The sequence below is a fragment of the Spinacia oleracea genome, chromosome 4, assembly GCF_020520425.1.
Source record: "Spinacia oleracea cultivar Varoflay chromosome 4, BTI_SOV_V1, whole genome shotgun sequence".
NCBI classification, from domain to species: Eukaryota; Viridiplantae; Streptophyta; class Magnoliopsida; order Caryophyllales; family Amaranthaceae; genus Spinacia; species Spinacia oleracea.
In genome coordinates, this window is record NC_079490.1 from 140,601,720 (window position 1) to 140,625,246 (window position 23,527).

General features: G+C 37.5%; 2 protein-coding genes across 2 annotated transcripts; both read left to right on the forward strand.

The window, feature by feature from the left end:
* The first annotated feature begins 2,697 nt into the window (after positions 1-2,697).
* LOC110792826 (DEAD-box ATP-dependent RNA helicase 32) lies at positions 2,698-15,034 on the forward strand. Its single transcript, XM_021997644.2, has 8 exons — positions 2,698-3,217; positions 8,062-8,337; positions 10,858-11,181; positions 11,379-11,570; positions 11,643-11,798; positions 11,893-12,305; positions 12,401-12,564; positions 14,319-15,034. Exons 1-8 carry the CDS (start codon positions 2,843-2,845, stop codon positions 14,648-14,650), a joined length of 2,232 nt encoding a protein of 743 aa, XP_021853336.1. The 5' UTR covers positions 2,698-2,842; the 3' UTR covers positions 14,651-15,034.
* A 501-nt stretch (positions 15,035-15,535) lies between these two features.
* On the forward strand, positions 15,536-17,524 carry LOC110792825 (pentatricopeptide repeat-containing protein At5g56310). The gene has a single exon (XM_021997642.2). It carries the CDS (start codon positions 15,806-15,808, stop codon positions 17,399-17,401), a length of 1,596 nt encoding a protein of 531 aa, XP_021853334.1. The 5' UTR covers positions 15,536-15,805; the 3' UTR covers positions 17,402-17,524.
* Positions 17,525-23,527: the final 6,003 nt, after the last annotated feature.

The window sequence follows — 23,527 nt, forward strand, 5'->3', positions numbered from 1 at the left end:
AATCACCTCTAGCTTTCGTACTCAAAGGCCCACATACGTCCGCATGTATTAGCCCTAGTAGTTCGCTTGCTCTTTCTCCCACCTTTGAGAAAGGTCGTTTTGTCGTTTTGCCAAGTAAACAAGATTCGCATTGATCAATCTTCTCTAAGTCGAATGATTCTAGAATTCCCTTCCATTGAAGTAATTCCATGCGCTTTGTGTTTATATGGCCTAATCGATAATGCCACAGATATGTGAGATCGAAATCACCAGATATGTGTTTATATGGCCTAATCGATAAGGCTCATGATACCACTGTAGGGAAATACAGTTAAACATACATAACATGTGCGAAACATCCCCAAAGCCAGGAAACATGTATAAAGCACAGATTAAGCATACTTACTTTTGAAGCGTGTTTTCCCGAGTTTAGTATCAACGAACACGAACACGAACAAAGAACTCCAATTTTCGTTCCTCTATTTGGTTCACCGACACGTTCAGATCCGTCTTAATAATCGTAGCTTAGACAACGTTCAAGAGTGTTTGCTTTTTCGGGAAAAACAGTTTTGAGTAGAGAGCAAAACTTAACGTACGTAATTTCAGAATTAGGTTTAGGGTTATGGAAAAATGATTGGGGTGTGTGAAATATTATATTTAGTGTAACAGGCCAAGACACAAGGCCTTGACCGGCCACAAACACACACACCGCACCGCAAGCCCACGCGCACAGCGCACCGCAGGCCGAAGCCCACAGCGTAGCCAAGCAGCGATGGGCCATGGGCCTCGTTTCTTGCTGCTGTGCTTGTGCGCGCACTCGTGGCCACACGGGCTGGCTTGCTTGCTGCATTACGAGCTCGCTGGCTCGTTGGGCCTTGAGCGCATGCGCGCTTGGCTCGACAGGCCGGCAGCTCCGATGCGGCTCGTATTCGCGACGTACGCCTTACGACTATTATTTGTCGTATCGTACACGATGAATCACCATCGTACGATGCGATTATTCGTTTCCCCCAGCTTACGAATATTCGCGATACGATATACGATTCCGATGCAAGGTCGTATCGTATATTACTTTTTCCGAACTAATTCCCGAAAAGCTATTAAATGAATTCCCGATTCATTTAATTCAGTGATCTGTTACATGTCATTGGTGTGACCTTATAGGTTCAGTCAAGAGTAAGCTGTGAGCCTAATATAGATTAGAACTCACTGATCGGAAGCATTGCTCCAGCTAGCTGTTCCGATCACTTGATCTTACTGAATTAATTGTTCGCAATTAAGCTGAACCTTGGTATTAGACTTAATGCACCTTGGGTGAAGGACACATTTCCTTCAGTGATACCATCAATGTTACTACTTCTCGGTATAGTATTTAGGTGAGCTTTTGGTTGTTCGGTCTATATATCAATTTCTTTCGCTACTGTTGGGTTCGTCTAAATTTGGACATTAAATTCTAAATTTTAGAACTTTTAGATTGGGGGTTCGATTAGATTTATGAAGTTTAAACCTTTAAATGATTCTTGAAGTCTTTATGGTATAATTTTCATTTACTCTGTCTAAAGAAATGAGAAAAAAATAAAAATATTGTACTGAATGTGTGTCAGCTGAAAGCAAATTACTGATGCAAGCAGAGATCAACCGGTTGTTGCAGTTGTCCCGTCAACTACAAGTAATGCTGAAAGCAGCAGATCAACATCCAAACTAGAAGAACTCAAATTGTCCTCTTTAGCTTCAGACCTGATAGTGAGAAAACAATACCGCTCCAGTGAAACCTGGCACAGGTCTTACAAGATCAACCGGTTGGTTTGTTATTTTGACTATATTTTTTTTGCCTTACTTCGTTACATTTAGTATCTTGAGTTGTGTTTTCCCTTATTTTTGCATATGATCTTTATATCTGGCAGGTTGAGTGATCATATTCATCAAAATTCGGTCGAACTTATTGGCTATGCTATTCAAGACTATCACTGCAACAGTTAATGGGGAAGGATTGATATGGGAAACACTGCAATAGTTAAAGGGGAAGATTGACATGAATCACTAACATGTCTTTGCAACAGTTATACTGCTCCCTTTTGTTTTTACAAAATTGTACCATCAATTTTTTTGAATGAGCATTGTTCTCTAACCATTATTTTTGTAAATATTATGGCTTATGAAAAGAACAAGTATCAACATGCTATATTGTCCTAGCAAAAATGTCCCTATGCTTTTTGCAAAGAGTACATATATTTAGGTGCTGAATTTACAACTTATGAGTTAAGGACATTATATAGGAATATAAAAACACTCGAGCACATAAATTTGATGAGCTACTCAAACATCTTTTATAAAACCATATCTCTTTCAAGTGGCTCTGTTGCGTTGATTTGTGATACAATTATAGATTTCTATACGGGCAATACTTTTGCTAAACATAATTTATATAGGAGTATTTATCAATATAAATTAATAAGTGCTCATGTTTTACATAACATTTTTACGAGACAATTTTGTACAATAACTAGTTACAGTCCAACAACTAGTTTAATTAAACTGAACTGAGCTGAACTGAACTGAATGCTCCTGAGCTGAACTGAACTGAACTGAACTGCGAAATAAGTCCTGAAACTGAAATTAAGGTAGAACACGACCTTACTCCGTGTTTTATTTCCTACTTGTCCTGTTATTTACAGTTTTGCCCCTTAATTTACAATTCTTGTCAATCACGCTGATCGACCAGACCGGACAGGCGGACAGCTCTCCTTCGTTCACCTCTCCTCCCCAAATTTCTTAAACCCTAATTACCTCAAAACACTTCATTCTCCTTAAACCCCCAATTTTGCAACCTTCTTCTTCTCCAAAAAAAAAAAAAAAAACAACCATGGCAAAATCCAAGTCACAAGGGCGTCAATTGGGCAAGCAAAGGCGGATACAAGAAGGTGAAGAGATTGAATTACTCCAAAAATGGCTTGAATTTGGAAAACCCGCATCGGGTTCGAACCCGCTATCGCTACCTCCACTGCCCCGCGACTCTCCGGTGGGAAAACTGGGTGATGATACTTTCTCAAGGTATTGTGGGGTTGAATTGTTCAAGCAAATGCCGTTGTCGAAGAAAACCAAGGATGGGTTAAGGGATTCCAACTTTACTCATATGACTGATGTTCAGAGAGCTTCCTTGCCGCATTCGCTTTGTGGCCGTGATATTCTTGGTGCTGCTCAAACTGGGTCTGGAAAAACTTTGGCTTTTATTATCCCTGTAAGTTTTTTTCTCTTATTTTTTTGGGTTGGTTTTGATTAATTTCACTCATATGGCCAACTGCTAATATGAACTAGTGCGGTGTTAGAGGCGTATACATAATATTGGGCTATTTTGTATATTATTTTTAGGGACGTGTTTTGTGGGAGTTGGCGGTATGTGGTCGAGTGTGGATTGCTTGTCCGAGGAGTTATATTGTATTAACAGGAACTTCTATCGTTAGTGTGATGTGTGCTGCATGTGAGTTATGTTACTGGTGTATGAACTGTAGTGTTTGGATATCAGTCTGTGCTTATGGGCAGCAGCATGTATAGCCGTATGCAGTGCTTGGGGAGTTACTGTACCTTAGGTTGTTGTTTTGTTGATGCGGCAGTTAGTTGGAGAAACTTGTTAAGTTAAAACAGAGTTACAATTGTGTTTTATGTAGATGGGAGTATGGGACTATAATCCGTGCTAGTTATATTTTGGGTGTTATGGGATGCAAGTCAAGGGCAATAAGTGAGTTTCTTGTGTTGTTTTTAAGTTGGAGGGAGTATATGTTTTGTAGTTACACCGGTTCCTAAACTACTTTTTTATGGGAATGGTAATTTGCTAGATTTATGTTAATTTAAGTGGGATTTTTTGTATGCCAGGGGGGATATTATTTCATTTTCTTTCTAATTTTTCATTGGTATGATTGTTTTGTTGACCTGGAAACTGTAGTAACTGGGTAATCTTGAAACCATCGTTTCTGTATTTAATTTGAGTTTTATTGTCAACTCTCGGGTCAGTTTGTGGATTTTGGGTTGAAAAATGTGAAAAACTTATCATGCGTTTGTAGAAGATGTAGGTGAAGAATGACTATTAACTATGTTACTCAGACTCGGGTGCTAGTGTCTGTCCAAGTGTCCGACACAGCTAAATTGTGGAAAATATCTTTTTGATTTTAGAACAAAATGAAGTGTCGGATGTCTATATCCATGTCCAAGTGTCGAGGATCCGACATATGTACTTGAGGTAAAACAAAGAGTCCGAGTAACATAGATAATTAATATTGAGAAAATACATTATAAACCATTGTAGACCATTCAAGTGTTACATCCCCCAAAATATCTAGTACACTTACATTAGCTCAGGTGGTGAATACTAAATATTGTAGACAAACTAAATCATATCGAAATACAAGTTCCATATCTGAAGTCTTTGTAATTCCATGTCTTTAGCTGCCGGAGTCATCCTTTTGATTGTGATTCTCATCCTCCGTGTAGCTCATAACTCAAAGTTTGAAGTTCTTAATATCTTCTATAGTCTTCCCTTTTTCCAATTATGTTGGTGTTGCCAGTTAGCCTTATCCCTGCGAATATAAGAGGCATAGGAATGGGAACTTCAATAAACCTGCATAGCCATAAAACACCAGGAGTAAACAGCAAAAAAACGGTCCTTTCAAGGCAAAAGGAAAACACGAAATACATAATTTACAAAATTGCAATCATGTGCAACATATGTAAGGAAGATTCAAGATAAAAGAAATTGAAAGAATATCACTGTGATTTTTGCTCACCTTGTATTATTTCCACAATAAGGTCATTGTTTAGTTCAATGGCATTCCACTGATACACGGAAGTAGCACACTAGACAAGTAGTTCATTGAATGATAGGAGAGCCTATATCTTCATCTTCCTTTAATATCTAGCTCTGTTTCTACAATCATATCAGTGGATATAGAGCTTTGGTGTTAAAATAAAATGAGCTATTCTTTATTCTATCACGAGTTCCATAAGTAAATGAAAGCGGAAAAATTAAAGGCCCTAAATAAATTAATGAACTATGTGATTCAATCCATCTAAGTTACTACAGAGATCATTACACACCACTTTTCAATATGCCTGGCTAGTGTTTTGGGGTACAGATATTATGTAGTAATTTTCACACTGAGTCAGAGACAAGAATAGCAGCATAAAACAACAAACTAAGAAACCAAGATAATATTGGAAAGTAATGGAACAAACACATACATCTCAAATGTGCAATTAGAATGACCGACTTATATATGTCCCTGCACCAGTGCACCAATACCAGTATAATTTGAACTATAGTCAGCATCAGAACAGTTATACACCTAAACTTTAACCACAAACAATGTTTGTCTGGTTGATAAGGAGTAGACCTGTGCAATGGGGCGGGCCAGGGTCGGTCAGAAATTAAATGGGTCGGGTCAAGTTGGGCTAGATAACTCTCAAATGGGCTGTACCGGGTCATATCCCATTTATCATGACCCGACCCATTTATTTATTCTATAACTTAAGGCATTTTTAATAACCAAACTAATATATTTTTGACAATGAAAAACCACCTAAAAAGTCCATGTTTTCAGTCAACGTAATTCATCCAATTTCCACAAAAAACACATCAATGTTTCAGAAAAAGTTTAAAATCCACACAAATTACAAAATTAACGAACAGGTTTGTAAAATTTTGCCATAATCCCACGAATATATCTAAAGTTCCCAAAATTAGAAAGTTAAGTACAGCAGCTGCTAATTGAGTAGTTTCCTAATATAATCATTTGCACAAAAAATGCTTAAACATCACAATTGAACAACTTATTTCCGAAAATATTTACTCTGTACTAGTTCTCTTCAATTTTATAACTTAGCCCTAGAAAATACAAAATCAAGAAAATCGATTAAGGAGAGAGAAAAAGGACCTTCTTCATGAAAGAGGGGCCAAACCGTTTGACGACTGCAATTAAATTACCCAGAAAATGATCAACCATGTTGATCGCAAATTGAACCATCTTCGATCAATTTGATTATTATTGACAGTGTTGTGATTATTCGCTAATACCAAAGGAGACTCTTAATCAAACAGAGCACAATCTTGGCCTATTATCTGGTTAGAGAAATATGAGAGTCAGGTAAGTGACCCGTATAAGGATAATTCCATGAAATATTGCTGACCCTTTAAAGGCCCGCCCCAACCCTTTTATCTTCAGTTTTATTGACCCTTTAAGAGCCCGCCCCATTAATATAAAGGGTCAGGTCTGACCCTCTAATTTCAGGGTCGGGTCAGGTCCCTTAATGGGCCCCCAACCCATTGCACAGGAATAATAAGGAGTTGTTGTGATCGATCTAGAGATAACAGGTGTTGTGGAATGAAAACTCAATTGAGATTATATTCTCATCTTGAGAGTTCATAATCTCAATATACTAATGCACCCAATACTAATTTGTGCCACAAGGTATTTAACTGAGGTGACAAACCAATGAATTGAGCAGTTATGCCATAAACAATTGAACAAAGTATGAAGTATGTTCGGAGCATAATTCAGAATACTCACTTTTCATCAAACATATGTAGAATCAAGCCATTAATCAGAAAATTCACTCTAATTCAGAATTAAATTAATGGAAAATTAAAGTAGCAAGTACAACATATATCAGCCTTGAAATCATATACATCAACAGATCAAAAAAGCAAAGCAAAATGGCAAAATACACTTACCAGTCATGGCTGCTCACCTAAATGCTCTGGCACACACTTTTTTCGAGCTTTCCTGAGTTGCAGACCCAACCCATAAATATGAGATAGATTCAGAGAAAACATAAGAGAGAAACAAAACCAGAGCGAGAACAAAGGGAAGCTTCAATTAAGATACATCTGAGCAATAATTTTGTCTCGGGTCCATTTTTGTCAAAATCCTAAAGCCAAAAAAGGAGTACCTTGTAAGCAGTAAGTACCAACAAAACAATACCCGAAGGCTGCGCAATGTTGGGCAAAATTTTTATTCTACGACCACAAATTTTAAACACGGACATCATAAAAACATTCACGGGTTGTCACTCAGTTGGTCTGTCTTGGTTCAATTTCAAGGGTTGTGTTACTTTTATCTGCAACTGCCCCCTTGTTGACGCTTAAGATTTTAATGGCATTTTTTTAGGGGATATTCTAGTTTGAAATGTCTTTATAAATACTGCCTACATTTCATTCTTTCTCATACTATTCCTACTTTTAAAATATTAGGTTATTATTAGGACATTATTTCATCACAGCATTTTTATTAAACTTAAAAGAATAATCACAAGAATTGTGCCACATGGATTGATTTTTTAAGTTGAGGTTTGTTGTTGATTGTGAAGTTTTTAAGCTGAGGTTTGTGTTGATGTAGAATTTTTGTAAGCTGTGGTTCGTTCATACACTATGATTGTGTTTTCTTATGGTTGAATTGCTCGGTTTGAGCCCTGTAGTTGTTTCAGATTAACTATAAAAAGTAATGATTTAACTTGAGCAATTATAAAACTATGGCCGAAAGTATTAGGTCGATGAGATTGTCTTTCCAATTCAAAGTCAATTAGAAATACTGAAATAGGGTCTTAAAAGGGACAAGGATATTATGCATATGAATATCTCCCTGATCCAGTTGGTAGCATCTTGTCTTGTTAATTGATTGGAGCAAGATAAATTGTGGGTATGTTAATAATGATATCAACGTGCTAGACGTGAAATACTTTGTTTATGTAAAGTCTGATATACGACTCTGGCCATCAGCTCAGTAATCATTGATGTCTATTTTAGGTCATAGCTACCACATCTATTACTTCAACTGTCCGATTACCTGATTCTAGAGCGATGCTTAGATTTGATTCGTGAAAAATACGGAGTAGAAACCAAGATTAACCTTCTTATTTGTGTTGGATTCTTGCTATAACTTAAAACTCTGATGCATTAAAATAGTCCTGTTTTTATTTTTATTTTTTTGACAGCCATTAAAAGAGTCTTAGTAAAAAGATTACTGTTTTGATTCGTTGCCTATTTTTGTGTGGTGGACTAGACTGTGGCTTTAAGTTTATTGCTGTTCTTGACAGGTTTTAGAGAAGCTATACAAGGAAAAATGGGGTTCAGAATTTGGTGTGGGCTGCATCATCATCTCTCCTACGAGGGAATTAGCTAGTCAGATTTTTGGTGTTCTGAAGTTAGTTGGAAGGCACCATGGTTTTAGTGCCGGTCTTCTAATTGGTGGTCGTAAAGATGTTGATGAAGAGAAGGAACATGTGAATGATTTGAATATTTTGATCTGTACTCCTGGAAGGCTGCTACAACACATGGATGAAACACCAAATTTTGAATGTTCTCAGCTTCAGGTCAACAAGATCTTCACATTTTTACTGCTTCCTTTCATTTTAGTAGTAATTTTTTCTCTTCTAGTTGTTTGATCCTCTTTATTAAGTTCCAAGAATCAGCTAATTCCCAGGTAATTAACTAACAAACTAACAGCTTTGATGAATTTATGAATTAATTGAGCAAACTAAGAAATAACCAAAGTCGGAAATAGGATAGGTTTTTATTAATCGGTGTAGTCAAAGATTGAAGGGAAAATTTTACCGCTTTGCATGCCCCAAAGATTGAAGGGAAAATTTTACCGTATGGCAATTCGACCGCCTTTGTTATACGGCACGGAATGCTGGGCAGTGAAACATTGTACGTGCGCAAGATGAATGTGGCGGAGATGCGCATGTTACGTTGGATGTGTAGGCATACAATAAAGGATAGTTTGAGGAATGAGATTATTAGGAAGAAAGTAGGGGTTGCACCGATTGAGTTTAAGATGATGGAAAATCGTTTAAGATGGTTTGGACATGTAAGCAGAAGATCAAGTGATGACTCAGTTAGGAGAATAGAAGGGTGGCAAAGTGATAGAATTGCAAGGGGTAGGGGAAGACCTAAGAAAACTTAGAGGAAGGTGATTGAGCACGATATGAACTTTCTTGGGATTGAGGAAAATATGGCGTTGGATAGGACAGAGTGGAGGGAGAGAATATACATTGATGACTTCATTTGACTTATACAGCTTCCATGTTTTTGTTACTTTTTTTTATTTTTTATTTTTATTTTTAAAATTCTTTTAATTTTTTAATTTTTTTTAATTTTACATGCTATTTTGAAATGTACTTATTTTTCTTATTCATTTATTTTAAACTTTACTTATTTTTTATTATGTTTTACAATATTTTTCTATAGTATATATATACATTTTTCTCTTATCTTACTTTCATTAATTCCACTTATTCTTCCTTGTTTTTTCTTTTTTACTTTCTGCTCCTTTCTGGTTTGATTGGTGACAATGACGATCTCCTACGACGATTCATGTTAGCCGACCCCAAATCATTTTGGGACTAAGGCTTTGTTGTTGTTGTTGTTGTTGTAGTCAATCAACTTACAACCATTCACTTTCGAAAACAAAACAGAATAATCCCTACAAGCATTCTCTTCCCTCTTATTACACCTTTGTCTCGAACTAATTTCCTTGAGATAATCACTTACATTTATATGAATATCCTAGGAGATGCAACTAGCTATAAAAGTAATTTTTGGTATTCGTAAGTAAAGATTCCATATGGTTTTCTATGTACGCTAATAAATCCAACAAGTATTATTTCTCCTTTTTCTAGATAATGTTGCTTAAAGGGTTATCTAATAGGGGCCTTGTTCCTAAGTTATCATTTTTGCTATCTGTACCTTTTGATGGGAACTCTACAATTTTTTATGTCTTTTAGTTTATTGAGTTATTCAATGTAACTCCACAATGATGCTCCTCTCCAAAACCCTTTCTTAACATGTAGCAAAATCAGATGGTTATGACCAGAATCTAATTGTGTGCTATTCTGACAAAAAAAATGGCTGGTAGACAACTTACATATTCCATAGTTCTTGCAACTGTAGTATAGACAATTACTGTTTCTTTATGTTTTTATCCCTTAGAGTCTAAACGGATCTTGACCATGGTGTAAAAACTGGCCCGAGTTAACTCGTATCGCCCGAGTTAACTAGGTTTTGGAGGATGGCGATACGAGATATCCCGAGTTGTCAAGGTGTTTTTAAAAACGGCGATATCTCGGCCGGTTCAACCGATCCGAACGAATTTTGTCCGCATTAAACGTTATTAGCCTCATATCTACTCGGTTTTCAGCCGAATTCCCCATGTTTTCGGTAAAAAGAAAAGGAAAAAGGAAAGAAATGGAGAAACTCCACTGAAATAGATTAGAGAACTCCCTTTTCAGAGCTAAAACAAGAGAGAAGAGAGAAGGTAGACAAAAGTAATCATTTAAGTATGTCATGTGTACGGTTTAAGGGAGGGGACTAGGGTAGGCAGTGAGTGGGGCTGACATGGGGCTTCTTTTTCAAATTTCAAATTCCTACGCGACAACCGCGACACGGTCCGCGACTAACGCATCATTTCCGTTACCGAGACTCCGCGACCGATCCCGCGACCGTGACCGATACCGCATTTTTTATCTATGATCTTGACCCTTGCTCTTCTACAATGGGACATCTTCAATCATATAAGTGATATTAGTAGGAATTCTATTTCAACATTTTGGGTTTTTAATTCGTGAAATGTGGAAGGAGAAGAGCTATTCATAGTTAATGAAGTTGTGTTTAACTGTTTACCAACTTCTCTTTTGCTAAATGGTTGATATTGTTCTTGATCCATCTTTACCTTGATGCATGCTCCTCTTGCACCTGAGTGGATGGCTCTTTAACCTTCTAATGAAAACCTAACTTTTAATTAGTTTCATTGTTTATATAGCGCATTGCATTACTATCAAAATTTGGCCTTACATGGTGGATATTTGAGGGTCTTAATTTTCTCCCAGGAACAGATGTTAGTTCTTGATGAGGCAGACCGAATTCTTGACATAGGGTTCAAAAAAGATGTGAATGCAATTGTATCACAGCTTCCAAAAAAAAGACAAACCTTGCTCTTTTCTGCGACACAAACTAAATCAGTTCAGGACCTAGCAAGGCTCAGCTTAAGAGACCCTGAATATCTTAGTGTCCATGCGGAAGCTATTACTGCTACTCCCAGTGGCTTGCAGCAGACTGCTACTGTAGTCCCTCTACATCAGAAGTTGGACCTTTTGTGGAGTTTTATAAAGTCACATTTGAATTCCAAGATTTTAGTGTTCCTAACCAGTCGCAAACAGGTAGTTATTCTGAACTTCCGATTCAAGATATTCGTGTTCTTTGTTTTTTCTTAGACATGTATGGTTCTACTCTTATTTTTTAAACAGTGTGGCTGAGAGGTTTTTTACTCAAATTTTGATACTTCGTATTATATTTCCCTTGTATGCCACATTACTTTTGTTGAACTCCCTAATGGTCCTTTAACTTTTGTATGAAGGTAAAGTTTGTTTTTGAGGCCTTCAAGAAACTGCGCCCAGGTATTCCGCTGAAGTGTATACATGGAAAGATGAATCAGGAGAGAAGGTTGGGAACATATTCTAAGTTCAGTGAGAAACGTGTTGTTTTATTCTCAACCGATGTGAGTTCAAGAGGTCTTGATTTTGATAAATCAGTTGACTGGGTTGTTCAGGTGAGTCTTGATTTTGACTAATTCAGTTATATATTGAAATTAGGCGCTCAACTTATTCAGTCTATTCCTTAGATGGATTGTCCATCAGATGTTGCAAGTTACATACACAGAGTTGGCCGCACTGCGCGATACACTGCCGGTGGGAAAGCTATTTTATTTGTGGAGCCGTCAGAAATAAAAATGCTTGAAAAATTAAAAGAACAGAAAATTCCAATAATTGCAAAAACGGTAATCTTCTTTAGAGTTTAGAGTGCTTGTTCTAGTCTATTTGTAGACATACTTAGGTAACACTTGCTCATATGCTTTCTTTTTAAACTTGCAGATAAACAAAGAGAAATTGCAGTCTGTTTCTCCTCTGCTAGCGTCTATACTAGTGAAGTATCCTGATATGCAACAATTGGCTCGAAGAGCCTTCATAACATATCTAAAGGCTGTGTGTAAAGAAAAAGATAAAGAAGTTTTTGATGTGATGAAACTTGGGATTGATGATTTCTCGGCATCAATAGGTTTACCACTGACGCCAAAAATTCGTTTCCTAAATCAGAAAATCGCTGGCGAAAGTTCTTCAAAATTAAGCCGAACTGTGGAAATAGACAATTCTGCTGCTGAAAATTTGTTGGAAACTACAAAAACAGAGAGTAGTGAATCTGATGAAGATGAATCTGATAATGACCTTTTAGGAAAAGAGATTTCGTCTGAATTGAAGCCAGCAATAACTGAAATCGATTCTGTTGTGTATGATTCATCTACTTGTTATTAAACTTCTTTTTCAAGATGTACCCTTCCGGCGCAAGGTCTTACTCAGATTTTCTGGTTCTTTGTTCTTATAGGCCGGCAACCAGGGTTTTGAAGAAAAAAAAGCTGAAAATTAATATTCACAGACCCGTAGGCACAAGGGTTCTCTTTGATGAAGAGGGTAACACTCTTCCACCCCTTGCAAGTATAGCAGATACAAATGGGACAAATGATTCATCTGCAATTGATGTCGATAAAGGTATGTGACACACTACTGCAATATCAATATGAAACATTAATAAATTGTTTTTGCCTTGTACTTCCTCCGTTCCGCAATAGATGCATCATTTCTCTTTTGGACACTATTCATTAACTAGCTTTGACAATTATTTTTTCACATTATGTAAAAACAAACATAGTCAAATGAGATCTTATCAAATTCGTATCAATGTGAGGATTCCAAATATCAATTTTTTATAATTTTAATTTACACGCAATTAAAGATATCAATGTTCAAATAAGCATATTGGGATACGCGAAAAAAGAAATGATGCATCTATTGCGAAACGGAGGAAGTAGTTTACTACCTAATCCAACTTTTCTGTTCCTTTCGTCATACCCAATTTTAGTTTGATGATTAGGGCTCGTTCGTTATCATTTCCATTTTTTAGTTTTTAGTTTTACACAAACTGAAATGTGATTTATGTTTTGGTTTTCTAATTTTCCAAAACCAGTACAAAACTTAACTGCAATACCCCTGCCCTCCCAGGCTCTCAAGAGCACGTAGAACCAAAAAACGTTATGAAAATTTGCATCAACTTAACTCAAAACATGCTTCTTTAGTACTACGTACAAAACCATTCTACAAATAATCCTCCTCGCTCGACTTCATTGATTTACACTTGCTTGACCCCTTTTTGTTTTCTTGGCGTGTGATTGCTTCTGCTTCCATGGGAACTTTTTTCCCTCCGTACTCTCATAATTTTTTTTATCCTTAATGGTGGTTGTCCGCCAGTCCGCCTTCAATGCCATTGGAGGAGAGAGAAATAACGCGAGGGAAAGAAAAAGAGAGATTTTAGGATGTAAAAATTAAAGCACTAATCTTCAGTTCTTACTTTGTATTAATTCTCTACTCAATTTGAACCCAGGAACAATGTAATGAAAATTTAAGAATAAAGGGAAAAGGAAAAAGGAAGGGGTTGATAAATAGGTTGCGAGAACTAGAAGGAGAAAGAGAAAAGATGCAGCAACCCAGATGAAAACAAATGAAAGGAGAGAGAAATAGGTTAAGAAATTTTGGACTGTGTTCTCAAGACAGCTGAGAGACTGATTGAGAAAGGAGAGGAGTCAGGAGAGATAGTTTTCCCAAAACCACTAGAAGTGGTTTCTACTATATCGTTGCGGTTTTACAGAAAATCAGCAATTTATTTGTTTCCAACGGTTTTCAAGAACAGGTTTCGTTTTTATTATTTTGAAACGGAAAACACCTAAACCATAATAATACCGAGTAGAGGCGGTGACTCGGTGAGAACTAAATCAGCAGGGACTAATAGTCATCATTGAGGGTATGACCACCAATGACTCTTAACTATTACTGTTGCGTTGTTTTTCCTTGTCATCCGCTTTATTAAATTGTTTTCTTTTATATCATTGTTTTTCCTGCCTTTTGCTTATAGATTAAGTTAATGCCAGGTTCATAGATGGTTTATGATCAAAATGTATAGCGAGTTTTATTATTCTACTTTGTATATGCCTAGGTAGGTTATTACAGCTCTTATGCCTTTGTTCACTCCATTTACATAATTAGTTTTTGTACAACTATTCTGTATTATTTAACGAAAATATCGTTTCTTCTCCTTGGGTCTATTAGAAGCTTAGAACAGTATCTCTGCTGGTTGTCCTTTAATCGGGTAATTTGATGTAATAGTGCATAATTTATCATTAATCTTATGGTTTATTCCGTTGTGATATCCTTGCAACATGTATTGATAGTTTATTCAACTTGCATTACAGTGCAAGAACGGTATCAGAAGATGAGGGAAATGTTAAAGCAAGAGGATAAAGTGGACAAGATCCATGCTCGTGAGCTCCGCAAAGAGAAAAGACTGAAGCAGAAAATGAAGTTGAAGAGGGAAAGGACGGAAGAGGATGTCTCTGAGTCAGATGAAGAAGCCACTGCAAGCCTACCCAACAAAAAGTCTAAATTATATTTCGACAGTGACAACGATAGCGACAATGAGATGGACACAGAAGATAAGAAAAAGGTGGATATCAACACTAATAAAATGTCTTTGGCAGAGCAAGAGGATCTGGCTCTAAAGTTGCTGGGTTCAATGAACTCTTAACATTTGTTTGAGAATTGAGAGGTGTTATAAATACACAAGCAAAGTTCTGTTTCCAAAGGATGCCTACAGAGCGAGCTTAATTCATCTCACTTATTCCTGACTCTGGAAATGGCTTGCCGGTGCATCCAGATGTGAATGCTTGGTATGATTTCTGAAGTCGAAGTAAATTCCAACAGTTTTGAAGAGTGAGTAGCAGTGTTTCTTTCAAGGCTCTAAGGGATGGTTAGTATTGGTTTGTTTTAGCCCTCCTATGAGAATTTTGGTAGATTATAGTATACATGCAATTTTGCTCTATTATATTGTACTGTATCTTAATATCTTGACATGGCTGAGGATATTTGAATGAAATTTTCTTTAAATTAATGAATGAGAATTTGGTAGGAACTTGAATATGCAAGAACAATTAGCTTTGATGGTAATTACTTTGTTATTTTTATGGTAATGTTGTAACTTTCGCTGAACATGCTTAAAACTGGTGCAGTATTATTGTTTGCTTTATGATCATTGCTATTTGCTTGTAAGGGGAAGTCTCTTTTTTGAAAAGATTAACAGGACTTGGAAAGTGTCTGTTTTGTGAAGGGATTCAATGTGTGTGCTTTGAAGCAAGCACTATTACTGTATGTCTTGTGCTTTTTTGTTTCTTGGGTGTTTGGGTGTCCCATGTTTGCAGTTGCAATCTTCCAAGTTCCCATAGATACATTCATACATCATATCATATGACCCGTTTGAAGACGTGTGTACTGTACCGGTTAAAATATGGTGATACCTCTTTAAGTATTGTCACAGTTAATAAACAGGGATGATACCTTAAAATAACATCATTTTTAGTTCACATATCCCTTTCTATTTTTTTCTTTACATTTCCCATTAGTTTTGCATTACAATTTCAGTTGAACAATTTGTATTTGTATTCATCTCCATACTCATCCTCCACGTTTATTTCAACATTTTAATTTCCATTCTTCTCTATTACGTGAAAATATGACTAATTTTTTAACTAATAAAAAGCCCGTGGGATAAAACTAGTTTAGTGAAAATGGACGAGTGTTATAGCCACAATTTTTATCTTTACTGAACCTCAGAACCTGTATAGGATTAGGGGAATAATGATGCAAGCAAGAATATTACAAAAAAAAAACATCTTCAATCGTATAAATGCTTGAAATTGGGAGCCTAATCTCCAAGCTCAAACTATGCTCTTCACCAAAACATATTTACCAAATTCATGGAATTCTTCTTTCTACAGGACTTCACCATGACAACATCCTCATTTCCAAACTCGTTGAATCCTGCTCAAGATTCAATCTTTCACATTATGGGTACTCTGTTTTCAAGCAAACTTCACAACCTTGTATCTATCTATACAATACCATGATCAAATCTTTGTCTTCCCACCATTCTTCTGCTCAGGAATCCATCTTTGTGTTCAACAACATTCGGGTTTTCGGCCTTTTCCCTGATTCGTACTCCTTCCCTTTCGTTCTTAGGGCGGCGAGCCGGCTTTGTGATGGCAAAGTGGGGGAAATGATTCATGGTCAGAGTATAAAATGTGGATTTGAGTTGAATATCCATGTTGCAATTGGTATTGTCCAAATGTACTCATCACGCGGGAGATTGGAGGATGCACGCAACGTGTTTGATAAAATGTCTAGCTCAAAAGATGTTGCGTTGTGGAATGCAATGTCTGCTGGGTATGCTGGTGTTGGTGATATGTCTAGTGGGCGGGCTTTGTTTGAGAGTATGACGGAGAGGAATGTGATATCGTGGACTACGCTGATTGCTGGGTATGTTCATGTGAACCAAGCTAAAGAGGCGATTGAGATCTTTCAAAGGATGCGAGTGGAGGGTGTGGAGTTTGATGAGGTTGCTCTGCTGGCTGTTCTTTCAGCTTGTGCAGATTTAGGGGCGCTTGAATTAGGTGAGTGGATCCATGACTTCCTTGAGAAGAAATGTGGATTGCGTAAAACGGTCCCTCTGTATAATGCTCTTGTTGATATGTATATGAAATCAGGAAACATAGAAAAGGCTTTGCTAGTTTTTGACAATATGCAGAACAAGAGTGTGGTGTCTTGGACAACAGTGATAGTGGGGTTAGCCTTTCATGGACTTGGAAAGGAAGCATTGCAAATGTTTTCGCATATGGAAAAAGTGGGATGTAAGCCAAATGAGATAACTTTCATCGGAGTCCTGTCAGCTTGTACCCATGTTGGGTTTGTTGAATTGGGAAACTCTTATTTCAAATCAATGAGTTCCAAGTATGGAATCACACCAAAGATTCAACACTATGGTTGTATGGTAGATTTACTAGGCCGTGCTGGCTGTCTTGAGGAGGCAGAAAATCTAATCAGGAAGATGCCCTTCAATGCTAATGCAGCAATATGGGGATCGCTTCTAGCTGCTGCTAAAACGCATAGAGATTATTTACTTGCTTCAAAAGCTTTGCAGCAGCTTTCAATCTTAGAACCTGATAATAGCGGAAACTATGCTCTTGTTTCCAATACATATGCTTCAGTTGGACGTTGGAGTGAAGCTAAGTTGGTGAGGAAAACAATGAGAAGCTCTGGTGTAAAAAAGTTGCGTGGTGAGAGCTCCATTGAGCTTAACAATTGCATTCGTAGTTTCGTTGCAGGAACATTAACATATCCTGAGGCTGAAGAGATTAATGACATTCTATGGGAGATACACCATCAATGTACATTGGAAGAGCATGAGCAAAATAAAGTGGAACTATTGTTTTCCTTAATAGAATAGTTTAACTGATAATACTGAAATGGATTTTAAGGAGTACGATTCCGATCTCGGGATGATTTTATCATGGATACATATACTTGATCTCGTGGTGTTTCTTAATACAATATTTGTCTTTCTTCATCATTTAATTACTCTCATCTATCTTCTTGTATTAGCAAAACAAAAACTGATAGCATAAAGATAGCGTTTCATCTATCTTCTTTATTGGCTAGTGTTTTTTTTTTTCTAATGCAAACGCGGTTAAGACCCGGCAATAAATATAACTAGTTTTTTTGCCTATATTTTTTAATCAAATTAAATAATAATGTTAGATATAAACGTTGGAGGCCCGACAATTAACTAAATAATAAAATATTGATTAATTGGGAGTTTTAAGAATATTAAAAGTTTTTCTATTATATATTTAGGGAGAGTTGTACAAAATAAGTTTAAGTTTATAAAAATAAAAGAGATTTTAAGGTGGTGACAAGTGGGCACGCAAATATTTCTGTTTTAAAATATTAAGATAGATTATGGAATATGAAAGAGGGAAGAAAGAAAATATGAGAGTTGTTAATTATCTTTTGCTTCATCAAATACATGAAAGGACACTTTGAAAAATGTTAGTTACTAAGATTATTGAGGAGTTTTTTCAAAGAAAATAATATTAAATTAGAAAAAAAATAAGGAGATGACAAGTGACACTCCAAACTCCCTGCTATTAAATAGTAGTATAGATATTGCCTAGTGTTTTTTTTAAGACTCTCACTCCTCTCACCACACCACACATGGCCAACGGAATTTTGGTCATCAAATAAATAATATTTCTCTATTTCAATAGGTTACTAAAATATTTTGATTCAAGCACTATCTCTTTCATTTGTCCTTATGTGCTAAATGCTATGATTCACAGACACGGCGAAAATATAACGCTAATCGTATCCAAAACGTGACAGTCACGGGACACTCAAACACTCCTACACACGTTTCCGGCCTTATTAGATGACCGGGCGAGCCAAGACTTTTCAATGGCCCAATTTTAGTTTTCATTTACATTTGAAAGTATTCAGGATACCAAAGCCTAAGATTAAATAAACTAGCATTCCAAACTTTGAGCATGAGCTAGGCCAAGACACATTCCTTGTTAAATGTACGTACACCGGAAATAGTGAAATACTCCCTCCTTGTCTTATTACTTGACCGGTAAAGTATCATGGTTAAAGGACAGACATTCCAAATATAAGTGGCCCGTTTTGAGCAGTGAAATTGGTCAAAAATAGTGGGCCTAACGGTTCGGAGACATTTTCTTCCCAAATTCACTAAACAAAAGGGCCATTTTGAGCTTCTTGAACATGAGCCTATACCTAAAGTCACTATTTTCCGTAAGGAACATGCCCAAATATCCAACTGAAAGTCCAATCGTACAAAGAAAATTCAAGCTCAATGATATTTTTTATTTTTTTTCGGATAACTCAGGCCAACATTTATTAAAGGAAAATTTCTATTAGTACACTTATTTTTAATTATGTTGTCAATGGTACACTTAAGATATTGACATACAAGGGTGGATGCCCAAGGTTTCAGTGGAGGGATCTGGGTGTACTGGAAATCGGAACTAGTGTCTATTGACCCGATCACTCAACATAATCAATACATCACCATGGAAATAACACGTGTAGGAGAAGTTCCTTAGTAGTTGGTACTTTTCAGCCATCTACGCTAGCCCAGACCCTACGAAAAGGCATGAGTTGTGGCGTGAATTGGAGGAATTTGCTCACCATCATAATAAACCTTGGCTCCAAGCTGGGGATTTTAATGAAACCCTTTTTGACTGGGAATGCAACTCAAGCTGTCCCGAAACCTCGCGCAGAAGCAATCAGTTCAATCAATGGGTGGAGCACAACCAGCTACTAGAAGTTGAATTTTCAGGTCCTTCTCATACATGGGCTAGAGGTAACTCAATTGAAACAAGACGGAGTGCTAGACTGGACCGAGCACTTTGCAACACTGAATGGGGATTGCAATTTGATACAACAAGGATGAAACATCTTCCTGCTATTCAATCTGATCATTGCCCCCTCTTGATATCCTCGAATGGCTTTGCTCCCTTATCTACTTTGGACAAACCATTCAGATTCCAAGCTGCGTGGCTCTCTCATGAAAAGTTCAAGAACCTTCTCATTGATAAATGGTGTCCAAACACCCCTCTTGTCCCCCTTCTGAAGCAGTTTTCTGATGAACTTTTAGGGTGGAACAAAGAACACTTCTACAACATTTTTTCTCAGAAAAGAATCCTCATGGCACGTATAGGGGGAATCCAAGCCTCCCTTGCAAGGGGAAGAAACACGAGCCTTATAAAACTTGAGGCATCCTTAAGGAGAGAACTTGATAATGTTCTAAACCAAGAGGAACTTCTATGGTATCAAAAGGCCCGTGTTGATTGGATTAAGGACGGGGACCGGAACACAACTTTTTTCAACTGAGCACAGTTATCAGAAGGTGGAAGAACAGAATAGCAGCCATCAAAAACTGTGAAAATGAGTGGATTTTTGATAAAGTCCAAGTAAAACAGACTGTTGTCAATTACTTTGCAACTTTGTTTACACATGATGGTGGCGTCACAGACTACAATATCCCTTTTGGGATCAGCCCACATTTCTCAAATGAAGACTGGAATCACTTGAACAGACCTTACACCAAGTGTGAGATTGATTGTGTTGTCAAGCACATGGGCTCGTTAAAAGCACCAGGCCCCGATGGCTACCAAGCCTTGTTCTACCAGAAGAACTGGGACACAGTAGCTCCCAATGTCTATGCAATGGTACTGTCAGCACTTGAAGGCAAGGGTCTCCCTCCCAGTTTGAATGAGACCTTCATAGTGTTAATCCCAAAGACGGACAACCCATAATTTCCTTCCCAGTTCAGGCCAATTGGGCTCTGTAATGTGGCATACAAAATCATAACAAAAGCCCTAGTCAACCGTATTAAGGTAGTGCTTCCCCACATCACTTCCAATACACAGACTAGTTTTGTGCCAGGCAGACAAATAACGAACAACATTGTTATTGTCCAAGAGGTGATTCATACTATGCGCAAAAAGCAAGGTGCGAAGGGGTATATGGCCATCAAAATTGACTTCGAAAAAGCCTATGACAGGCTAAAATGGTCCTTTATCCGTGATACTTTAAATGAATTGAACTTCCCAATGCTAATGAATGAAGTAATCATGGAATGTGTCTCCTCCCCAACAATGCGAATTCTCAGGAACGGTAAGAAAACAGACTCTTTTACTCCAACCCGGGGTATTCATCAAGGTGATCCACTCTCTCCTTACCTATTTGTGCTATGCATGGAAAGACTTAACCAAGTCATTGAGGAAGCTGTCATTGGAGGTAGATGGAAACCAATTTATGCAAGCAGGGGTGGTCCTCTCCTTTCTAACCTATTTTTTGCAGACGATATTATGTTGTTTGCGGAGGCCTCGACAGATCAAGCTACTGTAATCATGGATTGCCTCCAATGCTTTTGCAATGCTTCAGGTCAAAAGGTTAGTCTCCAAAAGTCAAGTGTGTACTTTTCAAACAATGTGACATTGGAGACTAAACAATCAGTTTGCAACATTTTGAAAATGGATGCGACAGAAGACTTGGGGCGTTATTTAGGCATGCCTACGCTCATGAGTCGTGTCACCTTAGACACGTTCAGACATCTATGTGAGAAGGTGGACCGGAAAATGTCTGGTTGGAAAACAAAGTTCCTGTCTTTAGCTGGCCGTATAACCCTAGCTAAATCAACAATGTCTGCTTTGGCAACCTATTCAATACAAACCACAAAGATCCCGAGAACAATCTGTGATAACATTGATAAAAAAAACTCGAAGATTTATTTGGGGAGGGGATGAAGAGAGGCGTAAAGTCCACCTCATCTCTTGGGAAACTTTGCACCTGCCTCGAAGCCATGGTGGAATTGGCATTCGGTCCTCGCGTCAAGCAAATTCTGCTTTCCTAACCAAATTGGGCTAGAGAGTTTTAACTGAACCTAATGCTTTATGGTCAAGAGTACTACGCCATAAATATTGCAAAGGTCGTTGTGATATCGACATGTTTACTCCCACTTCAAATATGTCTAATGTATGGAGGGGAATTACAGAAAACTCTCAATGGATTAAAAAAGGCTCTGCAACAGCAATTGGGAATGGTAATCAAACTCTTTTCTGGGACCATAATTGGGCTTTAGACAAACCCCTTCGTAGCCTTGCAATACTCCCAATCCCTGTCTCTATTGAGGGAGCTTTAGTAAGCGAAATGTGGGAACAAGGGGGCGACTGGAAGTGGGACGTGTTTCCCAACATACTTCCTGCCGATGTACTGAAAAAGATTGCTGCTCACAAGGTAGTTACAGACCCTGATGCAGGTGATTTGCATTACTGGAGAGGTTCAAACTCAGGTAAATTGTCCATCAAGCATGCCTTTAAAATTATGAGAGATGAAAATGAAGCAGATAAGGATCCCAAGTGGGATATGGCTTGGAAAACATGTGTGCAACAGCTGTGAAGGTCTTTCTTTGGCTTACTTTACATAACATAATTTTGTGTAATGCAAACCGAGTAACAAGAAAAATGGCTACAGACCCAAGCTGCCAACGATGTGGCCATCCTGAAGAAGCTCTCCTACATATTTTCCGTGATTGTACCATTGTTAGACACATATGGCAAACGGTTGGTGGGACTGCAAACTATCCCTCATTCTTCACCAATAACCTCACAACCTGGTTGCAAAAAAATTTAAAAGCTGATGGGCTTATTTATGCAGAAAAATGGCCTACATGTTTTGCCACCACCTTGTGGTGGATGTGGAAATGGAGAAATTGTGTGGTCTTTGGGAGAGACAGAGAAATACCAATTGATGTAAGGGCCTTTCTGCACACTCGAATAGAAGAAACCTGGAGGAGTTTAAAATGGGCCGAAGAAGAGGATAGCAATGGCAGGACAACTCGCAAAGAAGTCCTTATAAAATGGCTAGCTCCCCCAATAGGCCACTTTACTTTGAACACAGATGGAGCATCAAAAGGAACTCCGGGAGAAGCTGGTGGAGGACACTACAAGAAATACGTGTTTTAGCGACGGAAATTCGCGACTGCCAAAATTTTCCGTCGTGAATTTAGTTTTTGCGACTGAAATAGACTGGTTGTCGCAAAATTGCGAATGCATTCCTTCTAGTCGCTGCTCAGTCGCAAAATTGCGACGGTGTTTAATTTTTGCGACTAAGTTACTGTCGCAAACATTATTTTTGTTAAAAATTATAATTTAACAGTTTTTGCGACCGGTAGGTGCGACGGTGTCATCGTCGCAAATAATGTTTATGTTTTTCTGTTTTAATTATTTCCCCTTTTAAAAGAACTCAGTAATATTAGGTTAAGTCGAGAGACGCAAAAGGGGAGTGAGAGTGTGAGGTACTGTGACTCCTCCATCAAATCTCCGGCCGGCGTCGCCGTTTTGTCCCTCTCCAGGTCACCCGTCTTCGTTCCGCCACCTTACTCCCTCCCAGGTCAGAGTAAACCATCCCCCTTTTCTTGATTTCTTTTGTTTTCTTCATCTTCCTCCTTCCTATAATTCCCAATTGGTAATCTTAGGGGTGTTTTTGAATGAATTCGTGATTACTGGGTTGTTTTCACTGAGTTTTAACATCTTGATTTCATGATTTCTTCCGTTTTTTTAACTGAATTAAATTCTTGATTTCTGCCGTTTTCTTCCGTTTAAATTGTTCTCCACAGCGTCTGAATGAATTCGTGATTATTGGGGTCTTCTGATGGTTGTATTTGCTGAGTTTTATAAGGGGGGTTTGATTATACATAATTGTGTTTGTTCTACTTAGATTTACTTATATTGGTACAATTTACTTATTTTAATATCTTATACAATTTACTTATTTTAAAAGGAAGAGAAAAATTGTTCTACTTAGATTTAAGTACAATTTACTAATTTTAATGAAATGTAGTTTTTTAAGTACAATTTTTACTTATGTTGGTAATGAAATGTAGATTTAAGTAAAATATTGATTTGATTTAGATTGAGAATTTTTATTGGATTTAAAACCCTAAGTGTTAATTGTAACTGGATTCTCTCTCCCTTTTTATCCAGCCACGGTT

Coding starts and splice junctions, on each gene's coding strand:
- LOC110792826 (XM_021997644.2), top strand. CDS start 2,843: ATGGCAAAATCCAAGTCACAAGGGCGTCAATTGGGCAAGCAAAGGCGG. Junction 11,182..11,378: donor TCCTAACCAGTCGCAAACAG/GTAGTTATTCTG, acceptor TTTTGTATGAAG/GTAAAGTTTGTTTTTGAGGC. Junction 11,571..11,642: donor CAGTTGACTGGGTTGTTCAG/GTGAGTCTTGAT, acceptor TCTATTCCTTAG/ATGGATTGTCCATCAGATGT.
- LOC110792825 (XM_021997642.2), top strand. CDS start 15,806: ATGCTTGAAATTGGGAGCCTAATCTCCAAGCTCAAACTATGCTCTTCA.